Source organism: Cygnus atratus, chromosome 16 (genome assembly GCF_013377495.2).
Source record: "Cygnus atratus isolate AKBS03 ecotype Queensland, Australia chromosome 16, CAtr_DNAZoo_HiC_assembly, whole genome shotgun sequence".
Classification (NCBI taxonomy): domain Eukaryota; kingdom Metazoa; phylum Chordata; class Aves; order Anseriformes; family Anatidae; genus Cygnus; species Cygnus atratus.
In genome coordinates, this window is record NC_066377.1 from 245436 (window position 1) to 259301 (window position 13866).

General features: G+C 53.3%; 1 protein-coding gene across 1 annotated transcript in view; it reads left to right on the forward strand.

Moving 5' to 3' along the window:
• Nucleotides 1-588: 588 nt before the first annotated feature.
• The window catches only part of CDH22 (cadherin 22), a 51342-nt gene continuing 38064 nt past the window's right edge, over nucleotides 589-13866 (forward strand). Inside the window, exons 1-2 of the mRNA XM_035567152.1 lie at nucleotides 589-813; nucleotides 5865-6159. Coding sequence (XP_035423045.1) covers nucleotides 589-813; nucleotides 5865-6159 — 520 coding nt within the window. The remainder of the gene's footprint in view (nucleotides 814-5864; nucleotides 6160-13866) is intronic.

Genomic DNA, 13866 nt, shown 5'->3' on the forward strand with positions numbered 1-13866 from the left:
GGGAATTACAAATGGGCTCGTGAGCAGAGCGCACAGCACATGTCCCTGTGCTGCTGGACCCCTCGGGCCACCACAGGACAGGCAGAGGCTGGCCACAGCAGCTCGTCGTCTTAACTCCTCTGGGAAACCTTGTGTGGAAAAGCTGTCCCTTGCGCCCTGTGGATTCTGGTCCTGGGCAGCTGTGCCCCATGCACGGCTGCGGAGCTGCCTGCCTGTGGCGGTGCAGGCGGCAAGCTGCAAGTGACCCCGCTCCCTGGAAAGGCCGCCGGCAGCTGAGCTCGGAGCTGTGCAGCCCTGTCCCTGGGGACAAATGCCAGCTGCCAGACTCTTCTCTGGAGACCCAGGAGCAGCTTGTGAGGCAACAGCACTGACTGTTCTCATGCTAGCAGTGGGTGGTCTGGAACGCCTGCAGTTGCAGATGTGACTCTAGCCTGCTGGGATGGGAGGGCTTCAGCTGCAGGACATGGCATGCAGCAGGGATGGGGATGCTCTGCAGTGACTGGTGAGCCCAATGCTGCTGGTGTGGACTTTCCTCCTACTCTTCCCCTAAGGATGCCAGTTGCCTGTCCAAAAGCCTCCTAGGGTGCAATGGCAAAGGGTCTGCAGGGCTTCTCGTGGACCATGCTGCTGCTGCTCTGTGCCATCCAGGAGCTGGGGGCCTGGGCTGTGCACACCGCAGCAGAGGGTCCAGGCCTGGGGCAGCCAGGGGACCCCGCACTGCTGGTCAGCGGGCGAGTGAAGCGTGGCTGGGTCTGGAACCAGTTCTTTGTGGTGGAGGAGTACACGGGCACGGAGCCACTGTACGTGGGGAAGGTAAGGTAACCCTATGTGTCCCGGGGGCTGATGAAGCCTGTGCAGAGCAGGGCATGCTGGCAGCATGGTTGCACCTGGTGGGGGTGAGGGGCCCTGCATAAAGGCTGCTCACAGAGGCAGTACCCTAAGGACTGGGTTTGTAGGAGCTCAGGGTGTGCAGCGCTGGGTGTTGTGGGGGCCATGGGGAAGGCTCAGCCCTGTCTCTGGGAAGGCAGACGTGCAGACAGTGCTGGGCCGGGTGCGATGGGCATCTGCTCACACTGCTCCATGCCTTGTCTGGGAGCTGAAATGCTGCTGGAGCACCAGGAACTTCCCGCACTGGCAGTTGCTGCAATAAGCACAGCCTTGTCTTCCTGGAGTCGTTCAGTTCCCCATCCTCTAGTCCCTTCAGCATGGGGATGATGTGCTGTTTTTTTTTTTTTTTTTTTTCCCTTCCCTTCATTCCTCCTGAGGCTCCCTGCTGGTCCTGGAAGGACTGTGCTCTGTTGGACCTGCAGGCTGCAGTTGTTTCTGAGCTAACCATCTGAGCAGACTGGGGCTGGCAGAGCAGATGTCCCACTCTAGTTGTGGCTTGGAAACCCAGCTCCTGCATGTGGTCAGAGGGAGGTTGTTTCAGGATCGATGCATCTCAGGCTGGCCTGCACAGCGCAGTGTGGAAGGTGCTTTGTCTAGATATACAGGGCTTGGAGGGGCTATGAGGGCCAGCACTGGTGATAGAGCTTGCCAGGGGTCTGTCCATCAGGCCTGTGGGTGGGTGCTCCTTAGCACTGGCCAGGGGCTGCACCGTGCTGTCTTGCTTGGGGCCGGTCTCACACTGGACTTTGCACAGGCGGTGGCACCGATGACCTTACCTAGGGAGGTGCTGGGAATGTTCAGGCTTGTAATCATCCTGCTCCGCTGTGAGAAGGTGTGATAGCAGGCACTGAGCGTTCTTGTCTCCCCACCTGGAAAAGACCTGGTTGTCCCTCACCTCTCTGCAAGGGAGTGACTCTTCATGCTGTTCTGGCTCTTGCTGTTGCTCTCACACCCTGCAGAGGGGCATGCTGGCAAACCCAAGGCAGCCTTTGCTGGCAGAATACAGCGCTGTGCAGGGCAGGACTGGATCTGTCATTGAGAACTTGCTACTTGCCTAGAGCGTGACCCCCTGGGGCAGGGGGATGCTGGTTATGGACATGGCATCCCGAGGCTGGAGGAGTCAGGCTGAGAGACCTGAGTCTGTTCAGCCTTGAGAAAAGAAGACTGAGAGGGCATCTTATCAATGTTTACAAATATCTTAAGTGTGGGAGACAGAGGGATTTGGCCAACCTCTTTTCAGTGGTTTGTAGGGACAGGACAAGGGGCAATGGCCAAAAAATGGATCCCAGGAAGTTCCGCACCAATATGAGAAAGAACTTCTTCACAGTGAGGGTGACAGAGCACTGGGACAGGCTGCCCAGGGAGGTTGTGGAGTCTCCTTTTCTGGAGATACTCAAGACCCATTTGGATGCCTACCTGGGCAACCTGCTCTAGGGAACCTGCTTTGGCAGGGGGGTTGGACCCGATGATCTCTGGAGGTCCCTTCCAACCCCTACAACTCAGTGATTCTGTGAGCCGTTCACCTTGGGATTGCTGGGTTTTGTCCTTTTCCAGGAGCTGTGGAGAGGCTGCCATGTGGCTCTCGGGTGTTTGGAGGACACCCTTTTTAAATGATGAAGGCAGCGCTAGCTGCTGGGACCAGCCCCAGGGGAGAGCTGCTCCTGTGGGGACACAGGCTCTCCCCAAAGGAAAATGCCGAAGAGCTCATGCAGCAGGGCTGTCTGATGGCCCCGGCTGTCTGGTCGTGAGTCTGGAGTAGGCTTGAAAATGGGCTTCTTGGCTGTGGGCCAGGTGGAATTTCAGCAGTGATTTGTGTCCATTTCAGCAGACACTCGAAAGCCGCACTCCTCTGCCAGGACGCTCGATGCGGTTACAGTTAATTCACAGCTCCCCTGGGAGGTGACTCGAAGCATCAGGCCCTGTCAAACTCCAGAGGTAGCCTAGCAACAGCCTCATCTCCAAAATGAACCCAGGAACCTAAAACTAACCCATTTTACAGTCTCTTTCGCATCATTCAACGCATCACCCGCCCCACTCAGAATAAAAACCAGGCTGCACCAAAAACAATTCCCTGTTGATATTGCTCCACAGGGCTGAAAGCAGCCTGGGCCAGGCTCTTTCTGTGCCTGGGAGAAACTGTGGTGCATGCCTGGGAAGGCTGGGAGCCCCCAGCCCTCTGGATGAGCCAGCTGAGGAGCAGGGCTGAATGCGGGAGCCTTGCAGACATGGCACTGCAGCTCCCAGTGACATGGCTGGGGCTTGCCGTCCGTGGACGCCTCTTGCACACCTCCACGTGTTCTTCGAAGGGCCAATGCTGTTTCCATAAAATCTGGGTTCTCTAGTTAATCCTTCTTCTGAACTCTAATTTCCCCTGAGGCTACTGTCAGTTTGATGTGGATTTGTGTGTGTGTGTGTTTTAACAGAATTATGGGGTCAGCACTAGTTACAAACTTCTGCATGTGGACAGATCTATTTTAGATAGAGGAGGGGATTAAAGGGAAAAAAGGAGATTTAATTAAGTTGCTAATATTTAAAGAAAATTGATGAACTCAGGCTTTATGAGTTGGAGCAAACAGAGTGCGCCTTTATTATGGGCTAGTTTTTATTTGATTTTCTTTCTTTTCCAGCCCCAAAGTAATTTTTATTTGTGTATCTGTGCTTCCTGTTTAATCGCTTTTAATAAGGAATGTGCACCTCTGTTCACATTTAATTTTGTTTTAATTATTAGCAAGTAATTAATGGCTTCATAAAATTCTTGGGTTTAGCCCTTCAGGCTAAGGGAACTACTTCCCGTTTAACAAACTGAAGCGCTCTGTTGTGGGCACTCTTGTCCTTGGGCAGAGGAGCTGAGCCATGGGGAGGGGATTCCCTCTCAGAGAAGGAGGCAAACGGGGTGGGGATGCGGTGGGATTCCGGGCATGGCTGCCCCTGAGGTTCAGGGTCTGTGCTGTACCAGGGCTGCCCAGCTTTGCTCGCCTGTCCTGCTTGGTGGCGGCATGGGAGCGTGGCTCTGTGTGAGCCCAGGCAGAAGTGAGCATCCCCGGGACATGCTCTGGGCCTGCGCTCTGCGGCATCTCCCCCCAGATGCCTGTAGTCAGTTTTCCAGCCCTCCCCCATTAGTTGTTGTTTAGCCAAGCAGCACAGATTTAGCTCTTCTAATCTTCCCTTGTAAATCAATCTCTACAGTCCCCTGAGCCCAGGCTCCATTTTTCTTCCTTGCTTTCCAGTTTGCAGGGATGCTGGTGTCTGCTCCAAGCAGTCAGCAATGAGCAAATATGTAAAGAGGATGTGCTGAGAGCTCAGTGTGGTGCAGGGTGGTTGATCTCTGGCCTAATTATTAATCATGAGGCTGGTGTTCAGCAGGAAAATGCGGGTTTCTGTTACCTATATTGAACAGATCAGGCACACCTTCTGTCTGAAAAGCTTGATCTCTGATGGAGTAATGGTGAACGTTGTGGAGATTATACCATGGAGGAGGGAGCATGCTCTCCAGCAGCCAGAGGGCTGATGTAGGATCTCCAGGGCAGGATGCTCCTGTAGACCAAGGCAGATCATCCCTGTGGGCACTTTGAGAGCCGCTGCCCTGGCAGGTCTGCACAGTGGTCCCAGATCATCACAGTGGTCCCAGGACACTGCTGGGCTCATGGCTGTAGACACTAACTGAGCAAAGGTCCACATCCTGGGCAAACCTGGGGAAGTGTTTCAGCATGGGAAGTAATAGGAGAACAGTTGTATAAAATGCATTAAATTGTCTGATGTGTGGGCACCTCGCTCATGAAATAAATATATAAACTGTATCTAACAAGACAAATATAATGAAGGCATCGTAAAAAAAAAAAAAAAAGGCAGCTCTGGTATAAATTCTTGCTGGTAGAGCTGTATGTCTGAAAGGTGGATTATAGAACTGCAGTTTGGAAGATTGAATGGCCCATAAACATTTTCATATTTCATTAGCCGATTAATGGACAGCTTTTTTTTTTTTCGAGGGGGTGGGGAACTTTGCTGATTCTAAGCAGAAATTGCAGGTACCAAATGAAGACAGCTGATGAAACCTTTCGGGAGCCCTGTCCTGTTATGGATTGTCCCAATTAATGCCCGTGCTGTTCTCTGTCAAGATGCATTCTGCCTGTCCAGTTACTGTTAATAGATTTCTCATAAGTGGCTGGATTGTAAAAACCTCGTAACTCAGTTTAATGCCACCAATAAAATTACCTCTGGACGTCTGGCCAGGATTCCAGTCAGCTCCTAGTCCATGGGGAGCTGCTGTTTACCCTTTTCCTAATTCCAAACATTGTCTTAATTAGAAAATGAAGTGGAGATCGACTACAAAAGTACCTTTCCCAGGGTCTGTTTTTCATCCTGAATGCAGGCCTGATTTGCCTTGTTTCACTACAGGCTTTGTCCAGGTTGGCTCTGGGTGTGATGCTCACAGGTAGGGGGGCCTGCCAGCACCAGTGCCCGGATGGTGAGTGTGGCTGTGGTCAAAGCAGTGGGCAAGGAGGGTGGGCTTTTGGGCAACTGGCCAGGTAGGTGGGGGCTGATGCTGGTGCTGAGCTACCTTGATACCCCAGTCTGCTGTGCAGCATGGGAGAGGTGACCTCACACGCTGTCTCTGACCACAGGAAAGCCTCTTTTTTGAGGGCCATTGTTGAGTTGTCCTTCCAATTTTCAGCATCTCCCAGCCTTGTTTGGGGGGGGTTGTCACTTGGTATGTGGTGTGGTTGGGTACCAGCAGCATTTGTGATCTGCCAAGCTTATAGTGACAGAGGCAAGACTGATGATGTGGTGTGTTTCCCCACCACCACGTGCATGGGCATCCATCGTGGTGCTCTGTGTGGTTCTCCAGTCCAGTGGTGGCAAAGCGAGTGGATGGGGTGTCACACAGGGGCTGGGGGCACCTTGTGCAGGGTCTCCACAGCTGTGGGACATGAGCATGGCCCCAGCCTGCTCCCATTCTCTCCCTCTTTCCCTGGCAGATCCATTCAGACTCAGATGAGGGGGACGGCTCCATCAAGTACACCATCTCCGGGGAGGGCGCAGGGACCATCTTCCTCATCGATGAGATCACAGGTGATATCCATGCCACCGAGCGCTTGGACCGGGAGCAGAAAACCTTCTACACGCTGCGGGCTCAGGCCCGTGACCGGCAGACAGACCAGTTGCTGGAGCCCGAGTCCGAGTTCATCATCAAGGTGCAGGACATCAACGACAGCGAGCCGCGCTTCCTGGAGGGGCCCTACATCGGCAGCGTGGCTGAGCTGTCCCCTGTTGGTAGGTCTCCTGGGCAGCAGGGGGGAGGGAAACCCGTGCCTCCCCTGTCAAGCCTTGAGCTTGCTATACCCCACAAAACAGGCTGCAAATAGCATGGATTCCAGCAGAGACCAGAGCTGAGGAGCCAAGAGGGACAAATAAATAAGGTAGCTTAAGGAAAACAAGTGAATAAATCCTCTGAGCTGATTGCCAGCCTGTGGCTGCGTGCTCAGTCTCAGCCCTAAGCTGTGCCCTGGAGATGGATCAGGGAGGTGCCAGCTGCCCACTGTGCCTTTGCCTTGCCTTTGCTCAGCCCCTGGCTCCTGGATGCTGTGAACAGGGGATGGGAATGAGCCCTTACATGCCAAGGGGCCCACAGCTACCTGTGGTTTGGATTAACCTGAGTGCCTTCTCTCCTGCTCTGCCTGCCTGTGTCCTAGCCCCTCCTACTGCACAATGCAGCTTTGCTGCTCACCCAGAGCCTCATGGCTGCCTGGCTCTTCCCTTGAGCATCCCTGTGCAGTGCTGCTGAGCCCTCTTGGACTGATATCTGGCTTTCCTCCAAGGGGGCAGGCATTGCTGAGATCAGGGAATTCATGCCTGATGTGATGGAAGAGTGGCTTCCTCTGTGCTACCGCTATCCTGCCCTTCCCCCTGCTGCCAGATATCTTTAAGCCTGCTGATCGTCAGCCTGGATGGTGTGCCGAGCAGTAGCAGGCTGGGACAGGTGCTGTGAGGCTGCATGAGTCCATCCCCCAGCGGCGGTGGTAGGGGCAGTGAGCTTTGCACTCTCCTGAGCATTGAGAGGGATACAGGGAGGGGATGCTGTATCACTGCCCTTAGCCCCTGTGCTGGCCCACTAGTGGGTCCCCAGACTGCTGAGCAACACTGGGGGGGGTGGGGGAGGGGGGGACACTGCCCGGCCCCAGGATGTCGCTCTATTCCCTGCCCTCATCAGGTTGTTATCCCCCATCGATGAGCCAGAATGGATAGCAGACGGTGTGTGCAGGCATGCGCTTCAGCAGGGAACTATAAATCACTGCTCTCTGAAGGCTGTGTCAAGGTAAAAGGCAGCCTGCAAAAGACTGACTGGCATCAAAGATAAGGCAGGTTACCCAGCGTTGCCAGCAAGGGATGGACAGGGGAATGATGGTGGCAGGAAGGCAGCATGCAGCAGAGAGGAGAGCCCCTGGGGAGCAGAGCTGAGCTGTGCAAGGGGCTGGGCAGGTTGTGTGAGTTGCTGGGTGCTACTGTATGCATGCAGGAAGATCTGGCCAAGGAGGTGTCCTGGAAGCTGAGCTCAGGGGATGCTGCTTGGGTCTGCACTGCCTCAGGGCAGAGCTCTGGCTCTCCATGATTAATGTACTGTATATTGTGAGGCTGGCGCATGGCCTCCAGCAGCTACAGAAGTGCAGGAATTGCCCACACCAGGAGCTGCTGTTGCCTGGGTTGCTGTTGGCGGATGGGAGAGCATACTCTCATGAGGCATCCCAAGCTCTCCATCCTCTTCCATTTACCTGCACAAATCCTCTCCTGAGTCAGATGGTGACCCCTTGAACTACAGCCATGTGCTCCTGGAGAAATGAAAGACAGCATGTGGGCAGCAAAGCAGGAAGCATCCTGTCCCCAAAGGGAAGAAAGAAATTAAGTTAATCTATTTTGCTTGAACAACTTCTAAAAAGGAAGGAATTCTCGACTCTGAGTATTAGACAAGGATCCCAATTCCTTTAAAATCACTAACAATTATGGAGCTGCCTGATCACAGACTGATGTGAACAAGACATATCAAAGGAGACAGTTTCTATGCGAAATTGGAGATCAGAGCGAGAAAGAAACACGGTTTCACAACATGAAAGGAGGCAATTCCTGCAAATTAAAATACTCAGAAGTTAAAAGTAAAAAAGAAGTGCTATGAATGGCGTGGGATGTGCTTCCAAGCTTCATGCTCGGAGAGGGGAGCTGGAGCCAAGAGCCTGCTTACCAGGCTGATGTCTCTCTGCCTGTGACAACTTTGGAGCTTTTTGTAGCCTGGCCAAACTGGGGAGTGTAAGGGCTGCTCTGCAGCAGCCTAGCCCTGGAGATGGCCCAGCTAAAAGGGCAGGAGAGCTTCACACAGCATCTTTAAACGGTGCTGCTGCACAGTCTGCAGTGTGAATGCAGAGCTGCAGCTGCTGCTACAAGTCCCCAGCTTCCTCCTGTTTTTCCTGCAGCTTATCAGCGCTTTACAAAGGAACAGGTAGCACAAGGGGTGGGACAGGCATGTTCTGTGAATGTTCAGAGGCTGCTGTGTTGCTCTGCAGTGGCCCTGGTGCAGAGTATGAGGTACAGGACGCAGTGGGAGATAGGGCTGGTCGTGGACCTGGGTGTGTGAATTTCAGGAAGGTGTGCAGATGCAAAACATGGGATGATGCCTAGGGCTGTGGAGGTAAAGTTGCCTCCTTGCCACAGTGGGAGTACTCCTTTTATGGTAGCAAGGCTTGCTGCAGCTGTGATCGTGGCTTTTTTTATAGTTGGTATTGGTAGTAACATTTGCTATCCCTGAGCTGGACAGATGATCTCCACTAGACCTGAGGGGTATTTTAATGAGAGTGAATGGGGAGCATGCCTTTACTGCCTTTCTGGATGTGGATGAATGCAGTCTCCTGCAGTGGCAGAGCAGGGCCAGGAGGTCTGGGAAGCTTGAGAACAGCTTGGGTTGACTTATATCAAGGTCAAAGCTTGGGGACCTGCTGGCAAGCATGTCTGGCCTCTGCTCTGTTTCCCCAGATCACCAGTGCCCCTGGTTCAACAGTGCTTTCTGCTGGGATGGCGCCAACCCAGGAAGCAGGGCTATGCTTCAGCTCAGAGGTTTGTAGGGAGCTGCTGTTCATTCCTCATCTCTGCTGCTCTGCCCAGCCTGAAAAGTGAAAGGTGTGACCCCCTTCTTCTTTGTGTCATGCTCCTGTCTTCCAGACCTCACTGGGGCTTGTGCCAGGGGGTGCCCAAGTGGGTGGTTTTTCCTCTCACTGGACGCAGCAATCAACTGCAGCTTCCCACTCCTTGCCGGAAGCATAGTCCCAGCTCTCAGAGGTGGGTACCTTCCTGGTGCATAAAGAGGAGTAAAACAAATACGGTCAGATCCGCTCTGTGACAGCAGGAACGGATCAAAGGACATCATTTGCATAATGAAGGAGTACTAATTGGGAGGGAAAGTCATTTGATTTCCCACTGCCTAAGAGGGAATAATAAATAATGAGAGAATTGCACAAACTCTCGAACAGTAGCTGGGAGTGTTTTGCAAGACATCTGTCTTGTGCTCTGCACTGGGACCAGGGTAGCATAATCTGGTCTCCTCCATGAACTCATCGACTCACTGTGAACTTCTGCTTGAGACTATAAGACTACCTCAAGGTGGAATCAAGGCCTCTTTGTTCCAGGATCTTGTCTTGACAGTGGCCAAAAGTGGATGCTTATGGGAAAGCATTGCTGTCATGGATCAAAAAATGGCAGATGTAAGTTGGGTAGGATGGTAAGACAAGAGTTTAGGATGTGTAAGGGCAGAGGTAGTATTTGGAGCTAACCCCAGCCCATGGAGCCAGGCTGAGCCTATGCTATGCTCCTGGAAAAGATGGTGGTGTTTTCTACACACACAGCACCAGCCTGAGGCTGGCATGGAGCTCCTGCACTTGGAGGAAGAACATGCAAAATGGAAACTGACCCAACAGTCTCACTTAGGCTCCCTTGACATGGCATGGCAGGACCAGCTGCAAGAGCAGCTTTAAATGACTTATCTCCAGAAACCTCATCTGCTCTGGGGTTACTGGGTGTCAGAAGAGAGTATGCAGCTGTTCTGCAGGTGGCAGGACTCTGCCTCTTCCCTCAGAGGCTGTCACAGACACCGACCAGCACAGTGCCAGCTGAGGTGGCTGTGGGATGCTGCTGTCAGGGTGCAGAGGATACAGTCTGAGCTGGTGCTGTAGGAGGCTGTTCAGGAAGGGGAGAGGGCTCTGCCTGTCAGGCTGTGGGCTCTCCCCATGCAGTCCCCAAGGGAGCAGAGCACTGTCCTGCCTCTGGGCTGACAGCAGCGGCTGGAGGCGATGCACTGGGTCCACCTGGGCAGAGGAAGGCAGGGGCTCATAGTGCTGCCTGCGAGCATTTCTGCTAACTCCCCCCATGTTCACCACTCGGTTGGTTTGGGCAGCTGCCACGTGTATATTGGAATTAGCCAAGTACAGTCCAGCTTTGGGATGGGACCTGAGCTGCAAATACTGTTGCAGTCCCATTGCTGTCCTGTCACCTCAAGAAGAAACCGTGGGCTGAGAGCTTGCAGGCTGCTGTGTCTGATACCTGAGGCTCAGCCTCTGCTTGGACACCCTAATGCTGATCACTCCAAAAGACCTGGGTTGAGCAGAGTCTGGTCTTGAAGGAGAAGACCTGCAGCTGCAGAGGAGGTAGGGTGGACCCAGCCGACTCCCTGGGAACTGCAGGAGCTTCACCTTGTAACAGAATATGCTAAAAATTAGCTGAGTTCTGGACTCCCTTCCTGAGCTCCCTGGGATCTGCTTAACAGCTGTCTGGTGCACACAGGCATGAGCCCAAATCCAGAACACGCTGCCTCCTGCGAGACATCCCTGCTGCTTGTACAGGGTGGGTGTTGCAGCCCAGAGCTTACTTTTGGGCAGTCTGGGGAGCATGCAGAGTCTGTAGTAGATGACATTCTAGGAAATGTGCATCCTTTCATTGGAACAGAACTCCTCCCTTGGTGCATTTTGCTCTCCTTATTTCTCTGTGTAGAACCAAGATTAGAGATGATTTGGCTGTGCAGACAGAAACTTGGGGTCAAGCCCTGGCTCCAGCACAAAGCTGGCTGAATGCAAAACTGATTATTGTGAAGAGAAATTGCTTAATCTCCACACTGGAAGCAGAGGAAAAGACTTTGTTTAACATGCAGCCAGAACACTTGCAGGCAGTCTGATGGGTTTTTCTTAACAGAACGTGCTCAAAACACTTGTGTGCATCTGGCAGTGGCTGGGGCCGCAAGTGGGCATGAGCTGGGGTAGTGGGGCAGTGCCCTGCCTGCTGGTCCTTGGTGAGAACACCCCTTTCCCTTCAGCACCTCGCTCCAGTCATGGTGCAAGCTCTGAGCCCTTTGATCTGCACACCTGAGCACCTGCTATACCCTCTCATCCGGTCAGCATGGGCTGAGCCCCTCAGGGAAACTGTGCCCCAAGAATTTGATGTGTTGGTTTACTCCCCAAGACAGCATGCTTACTGCTTGGTGCCAAAGGCTGGGTGCCTTGTCCCACAGGTTTCCCGGGCCAGAGACACCCCAAAGGCTGTTTCCTTTGTTGTATGTTTGAGTAACTGTGCTACAGCCAAGGCTTGTCCTGAGAGGTGAGGGCTCTGCAGTGAATCCCCCTGGGCCAGGCTTGGCTTTCTACCAATCAGGTCATTCCTGAGACTGCCAGATGCTCATTTCTGCTCCAGTAATTTTTAAACTCCTCTGGTTTATTTTCTTCCATGATGTTCTCCTGGCTTGCTTCTGGGTTGCACCAGCCACTGCATGTTCTGGGACGAGGTGAAAGCTGTAAATCATACAGTTTATAGAATTGGAGCTGCCCCTTTTAGAGAATCCAGGTCCCTCAGATGGGAGTGCTGCCCTCTGGCATCAGTCCCAGGGTATGTGGGATGACAAGGGCATGACAAAGTGTTCTTCTCAGGGACCTTTGTATTCAGTATGGCAAGATCTGCACAGGAAAGGTGGTTGTGGCATGGAGAGGAGCATGGGTGAGCTGTCACCTGGGCGTGGAGCCTGGCTGTATGTTTGTACCTGGGGAAGTGGCAGGTTCTGCCAGCTCACCTGGGGATTCTTTGTGGGACCTCTTTACTCTTAGATGTGTTTGGAGTCTGCCGTTCAACACTTACTTTAGATAAAAGTGTTTGGAGTGGCATAAGAAGTGGTCTGGAGCCATCAGCAACCATCATGCAGGACGGCACCTCCCTGGATTGCTGAGGGGAGACTGCAGTGGGGGCTGGCAGCTTGGCCACTCAGCCCTGCCCCGGTGGGAAGAGTCCCAGCCCGCGCAGGGTGGCTGCGGTGGTGGGAGGCCTCCTGTGCTCAGTGTTTGTGCTCTGTCTTGCAGGGGCCAGGCTGCGCGGCCGCAGTGCTCTGCTCAGAGGCTTGGAGCACTGCAGGGTGCTGATGGATGCCAGGACAGGCCTGCGTCAGTGCCTCAGCAGCGCCATGCAGCACTCAGAGCTGTGGAGCCCAGCGTGCCCAAGCCAGAGCACTGAGCTGCTGTTTGCCAGGACAGCCCCGAGCACTGCCCTGCCTGGCCTGGACTGGCTGGGATCCTGGGTGGGTCTCCAGGTGGGTGTGGGAAGAGAAGCGGCCTCAATAGGCCTGCGAGACCGGGGGCTGGATCGACTGTGTGCAGCGCCATGGGGAGGTCTGTCCCTATGCCACTGTACGCGGCCCTCGGAAGTGAGGGTCTTGGCCCCTTGCTGGGGGAAATGCAGCTTGGTCTGCTGTGCCAGACTGCATCTTTGCAACAGGAGAGTAGGAGACAGATGCTATCCAAATCATTAATTTTTATGTAAAATTGTTGCTTTCCTCTGGTTCCGTGGGATGAGAGGGTCAGGAGAGGAACTGAGGTCTTTATCTCCTCTTACGTGTTTAATTAGTTCTCTGGATATGAGTTCAGGATTCCTGCTTATGGGATGTGGGTTATGCAGTACTTGATGGATGTTTCGATTTGTTTTTTGTTGCATCTTTTATGGCTAAGGCATATGCCATAAAACTAAATAAGTCGTACACTCTGTACCTGCTGTGGGCAGTGCTATGCTTGGAGAGCAGGGGTGGGAACCAGTGTCCTCCCTGGGTTGGTCCCCTTGGGAGGGAGCGGTCAGACCTTAGTGGTTAAACTGGAGCTTCAGACCTTTGTTCTTCAGCTCAGAAGAGAAGGGGAAGAAAGAAGCGGAAAAAGGGTAAGTGGGGGTTAAGAGAGGGTGCTGGAAAGTCATGCTCTTAGATTCCCAATATCCTGTGAGTGACCTTGAGCAGGCTGCATTGCACCTTTGTGCCTTGATTTCTAGTCTGCCAAGCGGGGTTGATATTACCTCTCTGTCCAGTATCACTTGTCTGTTAACGAGATGCTGTGTAAGCAGGTAGGGAAGAGCACAGCCTTCATCACCTTCAGGGCTGCTGGCTTCAGCTCAAGGGCACCTTGATCCTGCTGCCTCTGAGCTGAGGGTGCCTTCCCACAATGCTTCTCATGCTGCTTGGCTTTCCCTCATGCTGGAGTGGAAAACACAGGTCCCAGACGTGGTGCTTGTGCTGCAGACTGGGCAAGCTGGACTTGCTGCCCTGTGGCTCCAGTGCTTGGGAGCGCCCAGCAGTGAGAGGTGCTCCCTTGAGCCAGAAGCCTTCTGTGCTGGTGCTGGAGAACAGAGAGCAGCTCACCTGTCTGTCATCTTCATGGCCTAGCTTAAAGCACAGAAATGAAACCCACCTCTGGGTGGGCATGGATGCACCACAGATTCATTGAAGGCATCAAAGCATAAATAAGTCAACTCAAAGTAGCTTGTTGCTGAAGACTGATTAGGGGGGTTCTCGTGTTATCAGCAGAGTTTCAGCTCTGAGAAGATGGCCAGAGAGGATGAAAAGCAGCAATGATAACTGATTATTTTCTTCAGTAAAACGCTTTCCAGGATATCAGAAGTGAACTGGACCGGGGGAGCATGTGCATC